Source organism: Neophocaena asiaeorientalis, unplaced genomic scaffold (genome assembly GCF_003031525.2).
Source record: "Neophocaena asiaeorientalis asiaeorientalis breed wild unplaced genomic scaffold, Neophocaena_asiaeorientalis_V1.1 scaffold217, whole genome shotgun sequence".
In the NCBI taxonomy this organism is placed as follows: Eukaryota; Metazoa; Chordata; class Mammalia; order Artiodactyla; family Phocoenidae; genus Neophocaena; species Neophocaena asiaeorientalis.
This window is the reverse complement of record NW_020172293.1, coordinates 4,105,409-4,129,291: the sequence shown is the minus strand read 5'-3', so window position 1 is coordinate 4,129,291 and position 23,883 is coordinate 4,105,409. Positions and strand designations below refer to the sequence as shown.

General features: G+C 42.9%; 1 protein-coding gene across 1 annotated transcript in view; it reads right to left on the bottom strand.

The window, feature by feature from the left end:
* PIP4K2A (phosphatidylinositol-5-phosphate 4-kinase type 2 alpha) overlaps positions 1 to 23,883 on the bottom strand; it is a 145,121-nt gene that overhangs the window by 67,738 nt on the left and 53,500 nt on the right. The window contains exons 2-3 of the mRNA XM_024765718.1: positions 4,048 to 4,145; positions 2,727 to 2,823 (exon numbers count right to left, since the gene is read on the bottom strand). Coding sequence (XP_024621486.1) covers positions 2,727 to 2,823; positions 4,048 to 4,112 — 162 coding nt within the window. The 5' untranslated portion in view covers positions 4,113 to 4,145. The remainder of the gene's footprint in view (positions 1 to 2,726; positions 2,824 to 4,047; positions 4,146 to 23,883) is intronic.

Below are 23,883 nucleotides of genomic sequence, written 5' to 3'. Positions count from 1 at the left end.
TGAGGGGCCTGGGCCCCTTGAGCCATCCAGTGCCTCCAAAGAGGATGAGACGCCGGGTCATTGATCCCACTTTTTAAATCAGATTGAGAAAGAGAGTTCAGTTTGGCACTAGGTGTCAACTGATACCTGTTACCTGTTCTGGCCACAGTGAATGAAGTGTCCGGGCAGTGGTGAGCCGAAGAGCCGAGACCACAGCCCCGCCGGCCCCCGCAAGCGCACTGCACTCCGCCTCCCTGGCTTGCGGCGCGCAGGCACCCAGACGCACCAAGCCAGGGCCACTGTTGGCACAACTTCCTCCGTTTTCCAAACCAAGTAGCCAACAAGGTGGGCTAAGCCCCATGTGTACGATCTTATCTTCCGTTTAAACTCAGGGGCCCTGCCCCAGCTGAAAAAATTTTAAGAGGTACAAACATTGGGAAAGGAACTTAGAAATGGGGCCAGTACAATCGGCCCTCCGTATCCGCAGATTCCGCATCCGCAGATTCCGTATCCGCAGATTCCGCATCCGCAGATTCCGCATCCGCAGATTCCAACCGCAATTTGATCTGCAGTTGGGCAGTTGGTGGAATCTGTGGGTGCAGAGGGACTGTGTATGTCTGCTTTACTAAAGTTACTGTAAACACCCACTTTTTAATTTTTAAATAGAAATACAGTTGCCAAAGAGAAAGCAGCAATCTAAATGCCAAAAGCACCAGGCATGGCTGAGGGAAGGAGTGGTGTTCAAATGATTAATTACACTCACACCGGTTCTCCCTTGTACCGATCTCTCACGCTAAGAGCTTAACAGACTTGCCAATTAGTTCCGTGTGAATCATCCTCCACTCGCCTGATTTGCCTTCAAACTTTGTATCAGCAATTTGTACTTACTTAAATATCAACTTACATGGTTTTGTTTTTAGGGGGAAAAAGAGAGGGAAACCCCGTTCCTGTCTTAGCATTTCAGCAACTAAGGATCTAATAGATCCATCTGGGATCTCATTTAACAGGGCTGGTTCTCAGAAGAAATATAAGGACTTCACTGTGGTAATGAATTGAGGAATTTAACAAGATCCTGTAGCACAGGCCCTGAAAGTCAGTTTCTGTGAAACGCCAGTATAGCTATTTTATTTTTAAAAATTAAAATAAAAAAAAAAGGAGGGGCACAAAGGAAGATACACACTTGAATGTAGCAGCAGAGTCAGAGGAGATTTTCTTAGGATGTCAAAGTTATCAACTGTTCATTCTTTTCAAAGCATACTATTTTCACACGGCCTCTTGAAATGTAATAACAGTTCTTACATAATGTAGAATTATTCCTTTTTATTTTATACAAGGCTTTTTTACAATTCCAAAATTTATTCTTTAAAGGTGACTTGGCTTTTGCAGCAGTAAATTCAAGTCCAAGTGTGATCGAAGTTCTTTCTCTCTTACACATGAAGCCCACACCTGAATACTGGCTCCATCGCAGTTTTTAAAAGCAAACCGAGCGCTCACATCCTCCCCGCCCACTTCCCCTCAGCCCTCTCCGGGGCGCACCCGAGCCTCTGCTCAGAGCCTGGACCTCCGTGGAAACCTTGGCCAGGTCCACAGAGGAGGGAACGTCACCGGCAGCCTGGCCAGCGTTGCTTTTTCAAAACATGGCAGCTTCAAGGCTTCTCATGCCTGAGTGAGCCTGTGAGAGATTCTTGGAAACTTTCAACAATGGGGCAGGGCAGGGAGGCCCACAGATCTATAAGAAAGCATGCTAGCTAAGCTTGATTTGCCTTAGGGGCCTGTTCTTTAAGGGAAAGTACAGGGTGAGCTGTGCCAGTATTCACCTTGTAAGGTCACCCGGGGCAGCAACAGGACACGTAATGCAAGATAAAAGGATTTCTGGTTTGGGGCAAACGAGAGAAAGTGTTTACCACATTTAAAATAAGTCAGTACTCTTACAGTAAAATAAACGGCCTGCCATAAAAGACCAGAAAGCAGCCCTTGTATCTCCTGACTTAGATTTCTGCTCTTAAAAAAATCCTTGGCTTCTACGAATCTGGCCAGCTCCGTGAAAATCAGGTAACTGATGCCTGGTCCAGGGATCAGCAGATCTGACAGCGATTTTAAAAGTTGAAATTGAGAACTGGGCAAACATGGGGAGAAAAGCAACAGGGCACATCTTCACATGGTGGGTCCCAAGAGCGGGGGACGGTGCTGCACAGCAGTGTCCCTGGGACTGGCGGGCTCCTGGTGGTGACAGCGGTGCTGCAGTCACTAGACTGCTGGGCACTGCAGGGTTCTAAGGGGGTCTCTTGATAAAATACCGCGGGGAGGGCCAGGGTGGGCCAATTCGGCAAATCAGCAAGAACGAAAACAAATTTCTAAGATTCCTAAGTGGCCTCTGCAAATAAAGGAAATGTGAATTCAACACACATACACAACCCTAGGGGCTGCCAACCCGTTTGAAGGCAGAAAATCAAAAGGAGGCTCTGTAGGGCAGAATACTTTCATCTGTAAGTGAGAATATTATATAAAACTCACAGGCTTGCTCCCTTCACAAAGAATAATTTCTTCTGCGGACTACTGAAATCATATTGTATAGTGGTCCCTAACTGAAAGAACCCTTTATTTCAGAAAGAACACTGAAAAATTCTCATACAAAATGAAAATTACTCTTATCTAATTACTTGTCATGACAAAAATGTGAATCCCATTTTACAGCGCAAAAGGCACGATGAAACCCGTGTGAAACGAATGTTACGAAAGCAACTCACCTGGAAATCCTGATCATCGATTCCAAACCTCTCCCGCAGGTTACGGAAAACCATCGGGCAGTATTCCTTAAACTTGAAGTGGCTCGGCATGTTTTCTCTGAAACAGGTTGTGGAATAAAGTTCAGACGTACAAACAGTGAACCAGACTTGAATCTGCCACCATCATGCTCTCTGGCAGCCAAAGAAGCACTTGGGGTTCCCGACCCACAGAAGGCACAGGTGGGTTTCAAGGGGCCAACCAGAACCCACAGTAGGATCCGGGGGACAGAAGGGACAGACACGCAGGGGAAACGGTGAAGGAAAAGCAAAGAGCTTGGCGAGGCCGGGAGGGGCAGCACAGAGAGCCACAAACAGGGCTCCCACACTGGTCCTGGGTTGCCTGCTGATGAAATCTTACAAAACAAGACTGACTCTCCCTCCTAGATCGACCTGTTTTATCTTTTACATAAATACCACATTCTATATTCACATAGAAAAGATCCCCTCAAAAGGTCAACCTTTAAAGGGCATTATGGGAATAATTAACACATCAGCTTCACATTAGAACAATGGCCCCATTAAGGAATTTCACAATTGATCTTCACGTGGGAGGGATTTCTCTGGGGCTCATCCCACTCATTCAGAATTGCTTCCCCCTTTGTGTTCACACGCATACACACACACCCCGTGCCCCCACTGTGGTACTCCACACACTAAGTGATGGTAATTTGTATATGTGTCCATTTTCAACCACCCGCCTGACTGTGAACCCCCGAGGGCAGGACTGTTTCTTATACATCGGTGTATGTCTGGCTCTCAATGGACTGCCTGCCACAGAAGGTGGTCCATAACGATGTCTAAAATGACATTCAAAAGAGGAAGAAATAGTCTCAATGCCCAACATGGCATCCAATTATGTTTTATAAAAACGCACCTTCATTCTTTATTGTTTTAGGAAGTAATCATTTCTGTTCATAAAGGAATCATCAGGAGAGTTTTGTGGAAGAGAGCTGAGGTCCACAGCTGCCCCCCCCAAAAAAAAAGAATCCAAACAATGTACAGCTTCAAACATTTAAATAGTAATGAGAACATCACCTTTAACATATAAGATATTCATAGAGAACAATATGCCGTATGCAAAAAGACATTACCCAAGAGGGCCTGCTGTTGCGTTTCTGAAAATGACAGATGGTTATGTTTATCACAGGATAAACTTTATCAGCAAAACTTCACTCTCACCCATTGAAAAATAATGTGATTATAGAAATTCACAAAAATTCAAATTCGAATTCACACTCCTGGCAGCCATGTAAGTTGTACAAAAGGCTGTGCTTCTACTTACTTGTTAAAAAGGTGATTGTCCACCTTTATCTTTGAATAGGCCTTGAAGTCATCTGGCATCAACATAACAGGGATTTGAACATGGCTCAGTTCATTGATCTAGAAAAATATAAAATAAATGGCACAGGTTGTAAGTATCTAGGTGGGAAGTGCTTGCCTTAAACATGTAATTTACCAAGAAAACCCCGTGGATGCTTGTACTTCCTGGCCCACATTCCTCCCTGTTCCTGCCCCGAATCGTCTCTTCTGATGCCTTCCCCACTCTTTTCATCAGCCGTCACCACTGCCCCCAAGCACACATCGGCTGCAACTCCCCGGCTCAGCCCTGTCTGCCGCTGGCCCCCCGGATGGCAGGGGCAAAGGAGGGGTTCTGGAGGGTGAACCCTCAGGGCCAGCTGTCCCTGCTTCTCCCCGTCCACCCTCCCACTGCCCCTCCAAGCCTTGACCCAGAGCTCCTTTGATCCCATGTCCAGGTCAATTTCCCTCTGTAAAGAAAATATTCTCTCAAACAAAAAATCCAAAAACACAAAAACAACAACAACAAAAAAAAAAACCCCAAAAAAACCAAAAAAAATATTCTCTGAGAAAGAGGGCTTTTTAATTTCTGACATAAATATTTGTTGAATTAATCAATAAGACTATTTCTTTACACTTTGGGGTACTAAAAAGGAACACTGCCATTCATGTGGTCTTTACCTTTCTTGTGGGAACTAATTTAAAAATAAGCATTGGGATAGGGCATGAATTTACCAGAAGAGGAACCTTCATGAAGGAAAGGAAGGAAGCATATGGCCCTGCAATTGGATGAGAGGGAGATGGGTTGGCCAGGGGTCAAGACAAAGACACATCTTTATGTGGTTACAGAGAACAAAAGATTAAATCCATTTCGGTTTACATTCCAGTGAATGGCAGGGACAGGGACGGCTTTTGACACCTGACTTTGAAAAAGTTGAACCTTCTCTTGGTTAATTATTTTTGCATTTAGCTCCCAAGTGATAACTCCCTGGTTGCTAGTAATAAAAACCACTTTAAAGGTTTATACTTCCAGTAAATGTGAGATACTTGGCAGGGTTCTCAGTTACAAAAACAAACAAAATGAGTTTCTTGATGGAGCAGAGTTGTTAACCCACTGCTGGGTTCACAGAAAGCAGAAGGAAATTTTCAAGACCTTCCTTCCCCTAAAGTGAGTTTAATCATCCATAGGGCATGTGGTGACCATCAGGTAAGTGTGAAAGGAGGGGTTTCTCTGAAGATAGATGCCAATTTCACACTTTGGGTCAAAGCGTAACTGCGGAGCTCAACCCAAGACTTCAACATTAAACTAGGACCCCTGAAGGAAGTGAAAGTGGTCCCAAAACCCAGTGGAAGTAAATGTAAAGGGTGCCTGGAAGAAAACACCCTTAACACAGACCTCCAGGATTCCCACAGATTAAGTCCAGCCAAATATGAGTTCACAAAGACAACAAGAGTGAAGTCAACAGCAACAAAGACTGATGTTATTTTCAAGGCTTCAGCTGGTAGGACAATCAGATACAGAATAGAAAATAAAAACTGTGAATAAAACGTATGAAGATAGTAAGAGATGGACTAGCAAAAATGAGTAAACTATGAGACTTTCAAAATGACCAATCAGACTTGAAAAAGAATCAAATAAAATTTTTACAAAATGGAAACTATAACTGTTGACTTGAAAACAAAACAAAAAGCCTCTGACCTAGTATTTATGCAGCAGATTGGATAACTGGTATACCAGAGGGTAGATCTGAGAAAACTACCTAGAATACCACAGACAGAAAGAATGGAAACATAATATATGAGAGAATGGTTAAGATGGGGAGTGGAGTGGGTTTAAATGGAACCTTAGAGGAAGAGAGTAATACAGAATATGGGGAAGACATAATATTTGAAGATGTAATGGTTGAGAATTTTTCATGACTGTGAGAGTTATAAATCTGTAGATGCATAATACCTAATGTACACAGAAGAAATCCACACCTAGAGACACTGCAGCTAAACTAAAGGATCCCAAGAACCAAGAGAAGAAAAGTGGTCAGAGAGAAAAGACAAAACACAACAAAGAAATGACTATCAGACTGACAGCTTACTTCCCAACAGTAAAACTGGAAGCCCACAGACAGCAGAATGATATCCTCAGAGTGGAAGATTACTGTCAACATAAAATTGTATACTGTGGTATAATAAGAAATATATTTTGATCATTGTCCGGGTTCCTGGCACAAATCTAAAACCCTTGCAACTTCCTAAGTGACAGGAGTATCTTTTGTCGTTCACCAGAAGCCCTTTCGGGGCATACCTGAATTCATGCTAATGAGGTGACTTAGGTTTAGACCCCTAGATGGCCTCAGGATGGGGCTGGTCACCAGAAAGACCAAGTGACTGGACGGTTGGAACTTTCAGCCCTACCCACTGACCTCAGGGAAGGGGAAGGGAGATGCTGGAGATGAAGTTCTATGTAAACTTTTGAACAATAAGAGTTGGAGAGCTTCTGGGTTGGTGAACACATCCATATGCCAGGAGGGTGGTGCACCCCAGTTCCATGGGGACAGAAGCTCCTGCACTCGGGACCTATGTAGCTCTGCATCGGTATCCTTTATAATATCTTTTATAATAAACTGGTAAACATATATAAATGTTTTTCAGAGTTCTGTGAGCCGCTTAGCAAAATAATGGAACTGGAGGAGGGGCTGTGGGAACCTCTGATTTACAGCCAGTTGCTCAGAAGCACACAGAACAACCTGGGCTTGTGAGTGGTAACTGAAGTCGGGGAAGGGGCAATCCTGTGGGACTGGGCTAATAACCTGTGGGGTCTGATTTGATCTCAAGGAAGACAGTGTCAGAACTGACTTACTGCTTCAGGATATTGGAAAAAAACACATGTGGGACAAACCCATTAAAACTATCTTTCAATATATTGGAAGATTGGGATTGACATATACACACTACTATATATAAAATAGATAACTAGGGGCTTCCCTGGTGGCGCAGTGGTTGAGAGTCCGCCTGCCGATGCAGGGGACACGGGTTCGTGCCCCAGTCTGGGAAGATCCCACATGCCGCGGAGTGGCTGGGCCCGTGAGCCATGGCCGCTGAGCCTGCGCATCCGGAGCCTGTGCTCCGCAACGGGAGAGGCCACAACATTGAGAAGCCCGCATACCGCAAAAACAAACAAACAAACAAACAAAAATTAGATAACTAATAAGGACCTACTATATAGCACAGGGAACTCTACTCAGTACTCTGTAAGGGCCTATATGGGGAAAGAATCTTAAAAAGAGTAGATGTATGTATATGTATAACAGATTCACTTTGCTGTACACCTGAAACTAACATAACATTGTAAATCAACTATATTCCAATAAAAATTTAAAAAAAAAACTATGTTTCAAAAAAATGAGAGCAAAATAAAGGCTTTTAACTGAGAACTTATCTACAACACACCCCCCTAGAGGAACTTACAAGCTTTAGAAGCACGCTATTTAGACTCTATTAAAGATATACTTCAGAAAGAAGGTAAACATTGTGGGTGGAAGGTCTGAGATAACAAAAAGAATTAGTAAGTAAATAAACTGGTAAATATGAGGACAAATATAAGTAAACATCATCTATATAAAGTAATAATGCCCAATTTATGAGATTAAAAAGGACAGAAATACACACTGAATAGCAACAGGGTATAAGTTGGAAAGTAGATGGCCACAGTTATAATGCTCATGGTATTGTTCAGGAGGAGAGGTAAGATATTAACTGCAGACTTTAAGTATTATGCTACAATTTCAAGGGCAAACATTAAAAGAATAAGAAACACAGTAGATAACTTCCAAACTAGTAGAAGGCGAAAAACAGAATAAGAAAACAAAACTCAATTAAAAAAAAAAGAAACGTGGGGCTTCCCTAGTGGCGCAGTGGTTAAGAATCCACCTGCCAGTGCAGGGGACACAGGTTCAAGCCCTGGTCTGGGAAGATCCACATGCCGTGGAGCAACTCAGCCCGTTCACCACAATTACTGAGCTTGCACTCTAGAGCCCGCGAGCCACAACTACTGAGCCCATGTGCCACAACTACTAAAGCCTGCCCACCTAGAGCCCATGCTCCACAACAAGAGAAGTCGCTGCAGTGAGAGGCCCGCACACCGCAACACAGAGTAGCCCCTGCTCGCTGCAACTAGAGAAAGCCTGTGCACAGCCACGAAGACCCAACACAGCCAAAAATAAATAATAAATAAATTTTAAAAATTAAAAAAGAAATGCAAGCAAGAGAAAAAAAATTTGCACAACAAAAGTGGGACAAATAGAAAGTGATATAAATAAATCTGGATATATCCATAATCACAATAGGCATAAATAGGCTAGCAGTTAAACATAAAGACTGTCATAATGAATTCAAAACTATAAGGTATGTGCATGAGACACACCTAAAACATAAGAACTCAAATACATCAAAAGCTAAGGGGCAGAAAAAATATATTAAATAGTACTAAAAATTACTGAAAAGCTAGCCTACTTTTATTAGTATCAAATAAACTAATAACTTTAAGACAAAAGCATTACTAAGGATAAAGAAGGTCTGTGCACAATGATAAAAGGTTCAATTAGCCAGGAAGATAGGATTCATATTTTATAAGCACCTAATTAGCCTGAAAGTATAGAGCAAAAATTGTTAGGACCTCAGGGAAAACGGGCGATCCATCATTATAGAGGAACATTTGGATGTGCTTTTATTGACAGTTTAAACAGACACAAAATTAAGAAAGATACAGATTTTTAAACAACATATTGAAGTCAATATGTTGCATACCTATTATATTATGGCCAAGTATTCTTCCAGATGATTGGGATACACTGTGGAACAAAACAGATTAAGATGCCTGCCCTCTGGAGCTTCTGTTTTAGTGGGAAGAGCCAGAAGATAAAACAATAAACTTAGTAAATTACTGTGTTAGAAGTAAATTATCTACTATGTTAAAAGGCTATGGAAAAAGGAAAAAGAGCAGGACAAAAGAGCTAGGGAGCACCCATCAGGGCACAGGTGAGAGTCACTGAAGTATTTAAAATAGGGTGGATTCAAGTAGGCCAGAGTTTGGAGGAGATGAGATTTAACATTGCAGTGCAAAGGCCCTGGGGTAGGGACATGCCTGGTATGCTTGGGACAAGGAGACCAGTGTGGCCGGAGCAGATTATGTGAGGGCAGAAACAGTAAGAGCTGAGATCAGCGGTAAAGGCAATGGGTTCCTATAGGGCCTTCCGGGTCACTAGAAAGACTCCCTTTTACTCTGAGAGATAAGGGAGCTCTTGCAGCTTCTGGGTGATAAAGAGATGATATCAGTGAACTTAGGGGCTTAGAAAGATGACGGGGTGGTGGGCACAAGCATAGAAATAGGGAGACCAGTTACACGCAAGTGTAGTAATAGCCTGTTTGTTTTGTTTTTTGGGTTTCTTTTGGCCGCGCCTCGTGGCCTGTGGGATCTTAGTTCCCCGACCAGGGATTGAACCCACACCCCCTGCAGTGGAAGCACGGAGTCTTAACTGCTGGACCGCCGGGAAGTCCGGTGATACCGTTTTGACCAGGACGACAGCAGTGTAGTTAGAGACAGGGAGTCAGACTGTGGATATTTTCGGAAAGTAGAGACATGATTTCCTGGAGCTCTGAGCGGGGGTGTCAGAACGACAGAAGCTCAGGCCCACTCACAGGCTTTGGTCTGAACAATTAGAAGATGGAGCTGCCATCGACCGAGATGGGGGAGACTTCTCACCGTGTTTCTCTTCACGCTTTTTGATTTTTGAATCATGTTAAAGAATTGACTGGTCTAAAAATTTAATACTTCTTTAAAAACCCTATGACCAAAAAACATATATGCAAACTATCAGCTACAGTTATAAAATATATATTCATACAATATTTACTACTTATAATAATTAGTATAGAATTATATTATGTTGAGCACTGCACAGATTTTCAGATTGGATACCACCACCCTCATTTCTGGATCCATGTTGACTTTCGTGTGGTATTTGCTTTTTTTTCATATAACCGTTGAGATTCCAGCTTCCTAAAGATTATCACTGTGCTACAGGAAGTAGTACAAAGTTGAAATTGTGAACTCCCTCAAACCAGCAGTTTGCATGGTGTCTCACAGATGTAGAGAGCGCCCTGTTTCCCTTGAAATTTTAAAATCTCCCTCCGTACTCCTTGTGAATTTGCTGCAGTGCCCCAGGGCACTGTTTGGGGACCACAGCTATACAGCAGCAGATGTTTAAAAGAGCAAATGACAAAATCTAATTATAGAATAAGATAATCAGAATAATCCCCTAAATGCATTGTACTGGATTATAACATATAACCACTTTATATTCACCTCAAACGACCTTCATTACAATCACCAGTTAATCCTCAGCCCGTATAAACTGATGATCTCTATAACCTTCCCAAGCAAATAGCTTTCTTGGGATAATGCTATATCAACTGCATTTGTGCAAAGCCAAATTACAATTCTGTTCCTATCAAATTATGGCAATAACTTAATCAGACATCACTTTTAGCCCATTCTATACTATATTGTTAAAATCTCCTCTGTGTTATGGCCCATAAAAATGTATGAAACTTCCACTAGACTGATTTAAAATCATATAATCTCTCCCATTCAGTTTACTCATGTATCTTATAATATTAACTAATTCTCAGAGTATATTTGTAAAAAATTAAAATCTATACCTCTTTATGCTAGCACTGGAATATCAAAGTTTGGAAAAAAAAAGAGAGAGAGAGAGAATAAGACCTGGAAACCAAGACTTGTGACAAGCACAGTTAGAATGAAGCTGGATGGCAATTAAATCCATTTCTCAATATCATATGGAAATAGAAGAGAATAAATAAAAACAAAGGAAATTTACAGGGTGACAAGGAAAAGTGAAGGAGCAGACAACTTCATGTTGCTTTCACCAAATTATACAGAAGAAAGTTGGAGAGAACACAATAAGTGATTCCTGTCACATCTCTGCTTCCAGTGATTTCTAAGAAAGCAAAACCCCACCTGGCAGCAGGAACATGTAAATCCATCCATTCCACTCTTGTGCTGCTGAGATCTGTGTTGGTAACAGTATCTTCCTTAGAAAGCCAGCAGGGAAAGAGGAACTTTGGAGATCCTGCTCTGAAAAATGTTTTGTTCTAAAAACATGAAAACCTTCCAGCCCAAATGGAATGTGTGATCTGTGAATTTCCCTCATCGATATGTGTTCCATACCCATCCTTGTTATGTGAGCATCCGCTCTGTTGGGCGCCGTGCAGAGACCAGCGTTCACCCAGTCCACAGTCCAGAGGGGCCCACATGTTGGTTGAAGAAGTTCACAAATGTAAAGTTCCAACAATGACAAGTGTCAGGAGGAAGGAGGTCATCGGGCTATGAGCAAGCGGGACGGAGGCGTGGCCCAGGGCGGGGATGGAGGTGAAGGAGGGGCCAGCCTGGAGCACGAGGGGGAGGGGACAGGGGTTCCAGGAAGCAGGGTCGCAGGTGCAAAGGCCCTGCGGTGGGGTTGTGTGTGGGGTACAGTTAACTGGAGAGACGGCAGCTTAATGTGTTAGGAGTGCAGGAATCCAGGCGCACGAGACGGGATGGCGCTGAACCGCCTAAAAGGGCTGTAAGAGGCCACAGGAGCGCTCCGAGAGAGGACGGACGGGGCGGAGGGGAACGGAGAAGGTTCTGGCGATACAGCACGGATCTAAACACGGGCTTGTGGGACAGGACAGCGTAGTGCATCTGTCGAGAGAGCGCACTTCAAGGGAAGAGTCCAGTTTTGAACTTGTGAAATTTGATGTGCTCTTGAGACACCTTATGTGTGTCAGGCAGGCAGGTGGATTTGTGGCTCTGACATTCCCAGGGGAGGCGAGGAGTGGGGTGGGAGGGAGGGAAACAGGCACGTTGTGTGTAAGACACAGGTTACCCACGGGGGCGGCGAAGGCGAACAGGAAGAACTGCCTTCGAGGGAGGGAGTGAAAGCAGGGTCAGCTCGTGGGCAGCAAGGAGCGAGCGAGTCGAGAACAGAAGGGGACGAGCAGTGGCGAATGCTTCTGAGAAGCGGAGCGGGACGGTGATTGTAACATGGCAGCTGGAAGCGTTTGGGGCCCTTGGGCTGGGGGCTCTGATGGAGGACAGCCAAGGAAACCAGGCTGGGGAACGCTGAGGAGAGAAGGGGGAGGTGGGAGAAGGCAGACCCAGATCTGGCTAGGTTTTCAGAAGTCTGGAAGGAGAGAGATGCAGAGGGGTGAGGGATGGAGGAAGGGGCTGAGTCTAAAGACGGGATATTCCTTCTTGGGGAGGTGTGGGCTCCGGACTCCCAGCCTGCCTGAAGGGAATATGGCTTTGGGGAGGCAGTCAGTCCCTCCATCAAGAAGAGGGAAAGGGGACAGGGGCTGTGCAGCGTGGCAAAACCTGCCCCAGGGGAGACGGGGTTCCCTCCACGGGCTCCTCTTTTCTCTGGGAAGGAGAGCCATGACGACCTGCTGAGGGTGAGAGGCAGGCCGAGCGGTGCGGGGGCTTAGAGAGAACACAGAGAAGCTGAAAAAGTGATTGCAGGATGTGGGAGAACAAGTCTGAAGAGAGAAATGTGGCTGGGCTTTGGGGCAGAGCTGGGAGTCCATTCGCGGTGATGGTTAGTGTACAGGGTATCAGACGAACCCGTGCAGTGGCATTCCCCAGAGCCGGGCCGCAGGAAGAAGCTGCTGATACAGGATGATTGGGCTTCTTCGGGTCTGAGGTTTTTGCTAGTTGGGTGTGCCAGAAAGATGACACGAAGTGTCACGGAGAGAGCAATGGAATTAATTCTAGGATAATCACTCAGAAATGGAAAGTCAGTACAAAACACTCATCCCTGACCACAAAGAGTTTCCCACTGTAGTTGATGGGGCAGTACATACACAGTGTGAAGGACAAAGCAGCAGAGAAGGAAAGCTGGAGTCCAGACAGTAAGTGTCCCAGGAACTCAGGGCGGGGACCTGTGACAGGTGTGCGGAAGGGCTTCTGGGAGGGAGTGAAGCCCGATGTGGCTCCTGCAGGATGGAGAGACGTGACTAGTGTTTCATTTAAATACATTTCGACACGTTCCATCTTCACAAACCAAGAGTTCCCCAGGAAGGAGGGAATTGGCCCTCGTTATTTGACAAGAAAAGAGAAGAGAAATCAAAGCCAATTATGATGAAATTAAAAGAGACCCTTAGCAGAGGAGAGATTTTCATGAGTTCCTGCCTCATCTTTTACAAGCACACCAAGTTAATAGCTCTGTATCTTTCTGGTGTTTGCACTGTGTAATGCTTTTAATACCTGTTGATTCTGTTGTGCTTTTTTGTGTATTAAATATTTTTCATTTCGCCAAATAAATAAATAAAATAACGGAGACCCATAGCGATCCCCCAGTCTAACGCTAATGTCTCACTGTGTAGATTACAGCACCCCCTGGTACAGCCGTGCCTTTATAATCGAGGAGGAGCTTGCCACTGAGTTGTACTAGACAGCTACTGCATCAGCATTTCTTCCACAATGCCTTCACGTTTTCCTTTGGGTTTCTCTCCATGCGCCAGCCAGCCCCCCCATCCTCTCCCCACACCCCTTGGTCAGGTGAATAGCTAGATTTAATGATTCGCACACAAACACTTCACAAACCCCAGGCTCTACCACTTAAAAGGACCTCTTAAGTAGTGAACAATATTTTTCAATAGTGTATCCGTGCGCCCCCTTTTTTTTCTATAAGCACATTTTATTTTTTTATATATAGGGCTCACCAGTCATTCATAAGTTTTACCAAAATATTAACTACAGCGCTGCCTGATCCTTGAAAGGCCTGGACAATTCTCTCCTGTAGCCTATTACTTTGACATCACACAAACTAAAATATATCCTTGTCTCTAATTCACTAATGACAATGAGCTGCCATCTTGAATAAGGCTGAGTTGATTTTATTTGTTAACTTCTATCTTCCACATAGGGCAATGGGCTGTGAACTTTCAGACTTTAGGACAAAATTCTTGGGTTTCAAAGTCTTCAGTCTGAGAAAATTTTAATTTATTAGTTTGGCATTCTACCTAGCTCAACCATTCTATTGCTATATGGCCTACCTCGAAACTGGTGGCACAACTAATAATGGTTTATTATCATTAGCTTACATCAGTTTTTTTATTTTTATTTTTTTTTGCGGTACGCGGGCCTCTCACCGTTGCGGCCTCTCCCGTTGTGGAGCACAGGCCCTGGACGCGCAGGCTCAGCGGCCATGGCTTACGGGCCCAGCCGCTCCGCGGCATGCGGGATCTTCCCAGACCGGGGCACGAACCCATGTCCCCTGCATCGGCAGGTGGACTCTTAACCACTGCGCCACCAGGGAAGCCCTTTACATCAGTATTTTAACAAAGTATTTATACTTTTCTTCCTGTCTTTATAGATATTCTCTACATATAGGAAACATACACACATATATAGTTTCATTTATATATGCTACATAATATTCATGAAAGAAAACAAAAAGATTTGTGTTAACCATTACTATTTCGAAGGAAAAAAATAACACCCCACAGGAATAAGCATGCATCATGAAATCCAAATAGTTTTTAATTTATGGAGATAAAAGTGCTTTTGGAGTTTACTTATTAAACTTTTATTTGGTTAGTTAAATAATAAACTGGAAGCACTAGTTCTATTATGAAGGCAACATCTAAAGTTCCTTCAGGTTGCAAATATTTAATAAACTCTCACAACAAAGGTGAAATACCACTTTATACTTAATAGTTGTCAAACCACTTGGGCAAATAGTTTTTCATTTTCTATTTGTGTTGACAGTCACATTCAGAGTCCTATAAAGCTCATGATTGTATATTGTAGATACTCCCACACAGAGAAGCTGTAGGCTTCTCCCCGGTGCCCTGGGAAGGGCCTCTTGTTCCTGTTTATACCGTGTCAGTCCAACAGACTGATGTGGACCAGCCCAGACTTTCCGCTGAGCCACTGGGCATCGGAGTGGACAGTGCCGGAGCCCAACATAAGACATTAAATAAAGAAGCTTTGTTGTGAACGTCAACAGACACAAGGGCAAAGTGGAGGGTGGGAGGGTGAGGAAAAGGTTTAGTACAAAGTGCCCAAGTGTTCCTGATTGTATTACAATTCTGGAGTCGGGGGAGAGTGTGTAGGGGGGAAGATATTGTTGACATGGAGGATGGTAGAGGGAGGAGGGTGGGTGGGGGGAGCTGGTGAGGTCTAGGCTCCCCTTGGCCTTGACTCACATTAATACTTGGCATTAACCTTGCTGCTCATACCACGTGGACACCTGCCAAGCATCCCATTCAACACTCTAGACACCGTATCTCATCTGATCTTTAACCAAATGGAGTAGGTGCTATTATTATTATCTCCATTTTCCAGATAAGAAAGTTGAGGCTTAGTAAGATTAGGTAAACTAGTCCAGCCTAAACCTTCCTCAGTCAGGCAACTCACATGAGTTACCTCAAATATGCAAGTCAGAGAGCACGGCTGGCTGACCCTAAGATCCTTTGGAGATCCTGACAGCCTCTGGAGCAAGAGTCACAGCAACGTCAGAAACCGTCCACCTGAAATTCAAGTCTTCATCACGTTAAAAACTTCTAAAGGAGTCCTTTCCTTTTTTTTCTTTAAGGAGTAATTAAACAGATGTTTAGAATAAATGATTGAATGCATGTTTAACTGAATATGTGCCATAACCTACAATGACATCAGCTGGGATTTTAATAAGTGCAATTTAAATTTGCAAAGACCTGTATCACTGAGAAGTTTTCATTTCTCTGACATCCCTTGTCATTTCAAAAAAAGGGAAGATACTGTAAATTAACTATATTTCAATAAAAAACAAAAAATACACAAAAAGGAGAAAATAAATATCCCTCAAAGTTTCGTTAAATCCTAATGAATCATAAATAGTATCCTTAAAGGATACGAAATTGATTTCCAAAGCGATTATTCATTAAAGCAAATTGCTGAGTTTTCCCTTATGAAAAGTATGATTAACACATGGTACAGTAAAACTCATGTGACTTACTTTTCCTTTTATAATACTATATGACCCAACTCACAAAAGGTATCTTGATCGCTCTCTTCAGCAAAACATTCAAACTTCTATCCCACTCAAGTCTCCTACAATGCTGCAAAACAAGGCTTTTGTTTATTTGTTTTGTGTATTAAATCTGCTGATTGCAAGGGGTGTCATTCCTGCAGAGGTAACACTGAATTCACACTGGCAAGAAAACCGAGTTTGCGGTTAAGCTGCAAACCTGGGAATGATAAACAACTACTGGACAAGGAATAAATAAGTGAGACCCGGCTGGTAATGGTTCTGAAGTGAAGGCATACAGACGTGTCCTCACATAGCCATTTCACACTGAGACATATAAAAAATCAACTTCACTAATTTACATGATTTTTTTCAGTCAAAACCATGTTTATAAATCGTGAGGCATTATTAATGACACTTCATTAATTCAGATATATGCACCCTAGATACTATGTTCCCAGACGAATGCAGAATTGTATTGGTTTTCATTCAGCCAAGTTTACATGAAAAGGACTGAAAAAAAAAAAAAACAGAAAAGGAAATCTCTCACATGTAGTAGACACTGAGATATTTAATCTGATTATAATAGACAATTCACTACAAGTTATGCCACATTCAGGTGAAACAGGAGGCATCCAGCACGTCAAGCCGCGGGGTATGGTGCTGGGTATGGAAGCTGGTACACGGGCACTGGTGGGGGGAGCACGTCCCAGATTGGAGCAAGTCGGACATGGCAAGAGTGGGAATTATCTTAAAAGGCCTATTTATTCCTCCTCAAAATCTCAAGACACAGATTGAACCAGGCTTATTTTATCTCCTAAACATTTCCTACCACTTAAATATGAATGCATATTTTAAAACACAACTTGACGATAATAATAATAAAGAGGGTAGACTGAACAATGAGAAAATGGAACAACATAACCACAAAGGATTCAAGATCAGTAAGGACCCACTGGGAAAAAGAACTATAATGTGTAACTTGACATGACTGTAATTTTGGATACTATTTTAACTTTAATTAATTTCTTAGGGAAATCAATAAATACGTCATACCAGATCCCCTAGACTTTACAAGTTTTGCAATTGCGTCTAGCTTCTACAAAAGAATCCTGACTTCACCATTTTAAAAAAAGGGATACAAATTCACCATTAATGTTAAAACAAAAAAATCTCTTTTCCCCCCTCCGTTTTCCTTCATATCAGTGTCTGAAAATAGATACTTTCCACTTACTGGACTCATCCTAAAAAAAAACCCCACAAAATTCCTTTGTGACTCTATGGTTGATAAGCATAGAAGGATTCCTCCCACCCAATAATTTACTCTGAACGTTTCTGCCCCAGGGTTCATTGGCTTTAGGAAGTGAATGAGTCGAACACTAAAATTACTACTACCAAGAGATAATAGTTGAGGGTGTTCCAAGAGCGATTGGAACAAATCACAGCTGGATGGTCTAATGCTTTGGTCCCTGTTCCACAAACAGCAGGGGTCGTTGAAATGTGAATGGGAACTTTCCCTGGTTCTCCCCCAAAGGTGTACAAAATGACCTCCGGCGCATTTTTAAGAAAATAGTTTCCATAGCGTGACCTAGAAAAGGTCACCAAGATTGTGCAAGTCTCTCCACGCTCTTGTCCAGACCATCTGCCTCCCTGTTTCTGGAGAGGGTGGGGAGCGGTAGCTTGGGAAGCAGCCAGGAAGCAGAGAGATGTAATAACATTAAGGGTTGTAATAACAAACTTTAAGCAATTAGGTAGCCTGCCTGGTGTGTACAGAATTGTCCAAATTAGGTGCAATACCTATGACCACCCCTTCCAAATACCTTCTGAAGAAGACTTCTAAAAAATTCTTGAATTATATCTGTTTGTTTGTAAAATGGGGATACCACCACCAATTTACATACTGAAGTTTCTATTTTATGATGGTGGTAGCAACCATAACAATCTCAGAACAAAGAATATCATAAAAGGACTTTTTCCTACTAATTTTCTTAACAAGTTTGTGGCAGTGGGAGAAGATCACCTAAAATTTTTAATCTTATTTTTACTTTTTGACACCTAATTTCTTATTCCATATTTTAAATTATATATATTAACTTGAACATCAGCTCTCATTTGGAAATAGTTTTATAATCTTGTAAAGAAGATAGGTTGAAATAATTAAGAATTTAAAAAACTGATGTCTCAATACGATTCTAGCATGAAGCCCACTCTTGGAAAGGTGTGGCTCTCATTACAGCTTAGACTGCAAATTGAACAGCAATTTGAAAGTTCTGAGGTTTCACAGGAGCAGAGGCGGCAAATTAGAGTCAATTACAGAGGCAGGAAAAAACAAGCAGTTGAAAATGTTTGTGAATTGTGTTTTTAATCTGTCCTGAGGCAAGAGGTCAATTTTCAACAACTGCTCCATCAACACTCATTTTCTAAGATTACCATATTTTAAAAGTTAATATCTTTCTGTGTGCAGATAAGACAAAAGCAAAGACACACGTATATTTCAATTAAAGCCTTCTTTTGAAATGTGAGCTACCTTTAGATGTCTAGAAAATAAATGTTTTATTTTGACGAGCCAAATAAAAGTGTTCCCATAGCAAAGCTGGATAGAGATGTGAATCACAGTACAAAGGTCTGCCATTCCAGCATCTATAAACTCAAAAGCCCAAGTTAGTAGCCTTAAGGGGATTTTTGTGTTGAACAAGGATCATTAAATCAATCTTTTGGTTAATGGCTACTTGACTAAAATTAAAACATCATCAGGAATACTTAAACTCTTGCTTAGAATCTTACTTTAATTTGTATCAGAGACGTACACTCTACCACAGACCATCTGTCAACGTGGTATCTTCAAGCTCCATCAGACACTTCTGATGGGTGTTTCTCACTGGTTGACCTGTGGCCAACTTCAACGAAAAGAATGAAGTCACATTAAAATTTTACCTCCCAAAGACTCTGACATGAAATTATTGAAATAGACCAAAGATTTAGAGGCTATTACAGAGGTAATACAGGCTTTAAAAAAATTCAAGAAAAATTTGCTGATGAAAACAATGTGAATGTGGTCCATTCAAAAGGAACCCGGGCTTGGAGTCAGGAGACCTGAGACAGAGCCCTGGTCCTCCTACCACTTCATCACTGCCTACCCTTGGGCAAATTGTTCTCTTTTTTTTTTTTTGCGGTACGCGGGCCTCTCACTGTTGTGGCCTCTCCCGTTGCGGAGCACGGGCTCTGGACGCGCAGGCTCAGCGGCCATGGCTCACGGGCCCAGCCGCTCCGCGGCATGTGGGATCTTCCCGGACCGGGGCACGAACCCATGTCCCCTGCATCGGCAGGTGGACTTTCAACCACTGCGCCACCAGGGAAGCCCCCAACTCTCTTGATCTCGCTTTATACTTTTAAAAAGTGAGTTGGAGAAGATAGAGATTGCAAATGATGTACTGTTTGGCCTAGACTGTGATTTAGAAAATGTCTGAATTAATCACCAATTTTTTTCAGACTGGAGAAAATTTACATACGGATTTAGATCTCTGGCTTCTTTGAAAAAAGGAAAGATCTGGCATCCTGCCCAGCATCACTCACCCGGCGCTGAGTAGTGGCAGGGATGCGCCCCTAGTAGGGCGCAGGACCCACCATTCCCTATAGTCTTCGGCCTAATGTCTTTGCTCATCCCAGGGTTTCAGCCACCCCTGGGCTCCAGTGCCTGGCATGCAGGAGACAGTCTCCCAAATGTAAATGAATCTGAAACAACTGTCCACAGAGATTCTCTTAATCCTAGAAGAAACAGAAGACCTCATGAAGTATGGCGTTAATAAGGATGGAGTAGGCAGGGACAAGGTAGAAAGATAAGCCACAGCTCCAGTATTATAATCAAGAACAGGCATGATCTTGGGCCTTCCTTGAAATCGACATGAAGACGTGGAAGGGATGCTAAACGGAGATATACGCCTGCAGCTGCCTGTGATTGTGTCTCCAGAGGAGCATCAAGGTGGACTCACAGGAAAGGTGGAATGAGAAAGACAAGAGCCACGTGGAGATGAGATGACCCGGTGTATCTGAGGACAGCCTACCCACGCAGTACCTCCCAGATACGCAAACCAACCAACCCTCTAAGCCAGCGGAAGTTAGGTTTCTGACACTTGCCATTGAAGACATCCAAATACAACACTCAAAACACTTAGTGAAGATAGAATGAATACAAACCTCTTTCATCTGGGGGAGATGAATGCTAGCAGCAAGGACACAACACTTCTGGAAACTGAGCCTGAAAGTTTCCAATGAACATATTTTACTTCTCATAGTCAGAGATCTAACATATGCCAAAATCACTGAATACTTCCTGATGGCTTTCTGGATATGCATCCTGCAATGAGGTCACCCTAAAAGGAGGGTCCCCCAAGTGGACTGTGAAAGAGAGGCTTCCATGAGGCACTGGAAGACCCGATGCTGGCAGCAATTCTGGCAGGGGGCCGTAAGTCCCACAGCCCTCCAGGAGTGAGGCCTGGCTGGCTACGGAGAACACAGGGTGGAGTCCGGTGTGGAAGACAGCTATCTCCCTGGTACACCCAGGGGACCACATCTGCTGAAAAATCAGTGAGAGATCGCATGCATTTAGAAAACCTATCACTCACACACGATCAATAAAACCTACCAGATGATGGAGAAGGGGATGAACATGTATAGTTCAGCATTTCTTTTTTTTAAGAAAAGGATTTTTTCAGCAGTTGGGACCTATATTAAGATTCCAGAAGGGAAGCACTGAATTCCTGATTTGGTTAGGGCTGAACTTTTGTTTTCCTTTCCATCAGCAGAACAGAGGGGCGGCTTGTTTTATTGGACAAGAAAGAACAATATGAGGAAGGTTACCATTATGCAGTTTATGTAGCTTTCCCGGATTCCCGTGTCAAATGATGAATTGACCATGCGTTTTTATCTCCTTCCCTTCCAGAAACCCTGCTAAAATGACAATAAAGGAAGCTTGCAATGGAAAAAACAACCCTAACAAAGAAAACTGTAACATGGACAACATAAGAGGAGAAATGTCAAAGAATCTTTCAAAGACAAAAAAATAAAGGGAGGATTGTTAACTGATAGAAGAGGAGAGAAAGATGCTACTTCAGTGCCCATGGCCACTTTGCTTCAGAGATGCAGAGGCCAGGCGTCCAGGGTTCAGGTAACAGAAAGTGCATTGCCCGTTGCCAACCACGGCTCCCTGCGGGAGACAGGGGATGGATTCTTTAGAGAACTGAACCCAGGAGGCTTCAGAGTTGGGAACACCAGGCCCAGAGCAGGGCTGGGCTGGGGCACGGGCGGAGTGGAAGTCAACGCTGTCACCCCTGGGACCTCAGCCCTTGCTCTCTGCTCTGCTCCAGACACACCCAAATCCAGTGGCCACGCCTCCCAGAAGGAACAACCACTGAGAAAGGCTCTCCCACTCCCCACCCACCTTCATGTAAAAGCCCAGCAGGTCAGGTATTGCCACGTGCCCAGAGGGCGGGATCTGTTTTCCAACATCTCATTCTGAAATCTGAATGGAGAGCAATGAACCACCAGATATAGAAGGAAAGCTTCTAATATGGAAGAAAAGGACTGAAAGAAATCTACAATTTTTGGTGATATGTAACATCACATACTATTAAATCACCAAATTCAGTACTTTACAAAGTACTCAAGATAACAGAGGCAGGGAGTTCCCTGGCAGTCCAGTGGTTAGACTCCATGCTGCCACTGCAGGGGGCACAGGTTCGATTCCTGGTCAGGGAACTAAGATTCCCACAAGCTGTGCAGTGCGGCCAAAACCCACCACACCGGCAAAAAAAACAAAAACAAACCAAAAAATCTGAGGCCTAGTAAGGTGAACACTATCCCTTTAACCAAAAGCTGGGCATTATTTTAGCCAAAAGGAGGGGTGGAAGGAGAGATGAAAAGGAACAGGAGATATAGCATCATCTAGCATGGCAGAAAGTCAACAGGTGATATCTACAATTGACAAATTCATAAACAACAGTATAAGCTTATTACCTATACGCATAGGGGTAAATACCAGGGGAAATTATTATTATGAATATCTGTGTGTGCTAATATGGAAAGTTCTCTAAGAAACAGTATGAAGTGAAAAGAGAAAGATGCCTTTAATACACCCCCATTTCTGTTTTTGAGAAATGTTATACATTCATATATTTGTATATGAAACTTATAGGAAGTACCTAAAAGCTAGAGGAGCAGGTTTGGGGGTCTGGGGTGGAGGTGAAGTTCCTCACATGGTTCTTCTCATAATAATGATGGAGGGGAAAACCAAAGCGCTCGTGAAGTTTCTACCTCAGGGGCATATCATGTAACTCCAAGTCAATGGTTCCCCACAAGCGGTGCATGTTCCCCTGCAAGGAGATTGGAGCATTTCTATTTCTATTTCTATTTATCTTTTATCTAAGAAAATTAACCTTCGCGAAATTTATTTTACAGTTTGACATATGGCCTCTGCAATCCATATATCAAACTGTCACGTGCTGTATATTGTAGGGGAGATCACCTGAAGAAATAGTAGGAACCCACATCTTGGCAGTGGAAGGGTTGGCAGTGGGAAACACCCCAGCTTTGTCCATGCCTGGGGTGTTGCAATGGCTTGCATTGTACATGTGCCCACCTGGGTGGATTTACAGAACATACCATCTGGATTTAACTAAGCTAAATCAACCCTCGAAAAACAGACCTGTGCTTAAGAGGATACCCGAAAAGAAACCACCAAGTGAAACTAATACTAAAAACACAAGCACCAGTTAACAAGACCATGGCAGCGCTAACAGAGAGCTGAGCTTCTGCCACATTCTCTCTACTGACTATTTATGAGGTCAAAGAACTGATGATTTAATCAGATAGGACGAGAATAGTTCGAGAACAACTGAAATTATGGAGCAGATTGTTTAAAATGTGGACTCCCATACATTTTGGTTAACTGATATACGTACACTTCCCTAAGTCTTAGTACGTTGTACCTTGAGACATTAGCTGATGACAGATGGAGGACAGCTATCAAAATGGGCAAGTCGTTTAAAAACTAAGCACTCAACCAAAGACAAACAGCTGTAGTTTTTTCAATGATGTTTAACATCATGTAATACTAAACTACCAGGTTTAGCACTCCACAAAATGTTACGAATTTAACGATTAACATACCGAAGCTACTTTCTAGGTTCCTTTAACAGCCAAGGATTAAAAATCACATACCGCTCACTATTCCCACTTAAGGTAAAAATGGCCAAAAGTACATGAAAAACCAATATGGCACCAAATTCAAGTGAGTTCCTCTGTCGGCAAATACTACTGGCAGATACACAGAAAATACTGGTCAGTATTTTAAGACTTGAGGATGAGAACAAATTATGTAGCCTGCGTGATTTCCTTTATAGCTGCATCAAAGTGAAGAGGATTCTAACATGTTTCTGCTTTTGGTATTTGCTAAATTATCCCATATATTCAAAGAACCACTGTGTGTGGTTGAGAGGGAAGCAGAGCCCGTGTACTTTAAAAAGTTGTGGAATTTAAGGCACGAGCCATGCACTTTTCCTTCGCAAAAACACAAGTGTTCCAAATTCGTGGACCCTCGCAGGGGTGGGAGGTGCCTGTCAGTAGCATGCTACTGAGAAGCAAAAAAAATAAACACGTGTTAAGCTTCCTTTCAAAGTAAAGACTCAACATGGGGTAAGAAAATAACTGCTTTTTAAGAGAAACCAAAGCTTTGAAAAGAGAAGATTCTAAGAAAACAGATGTTG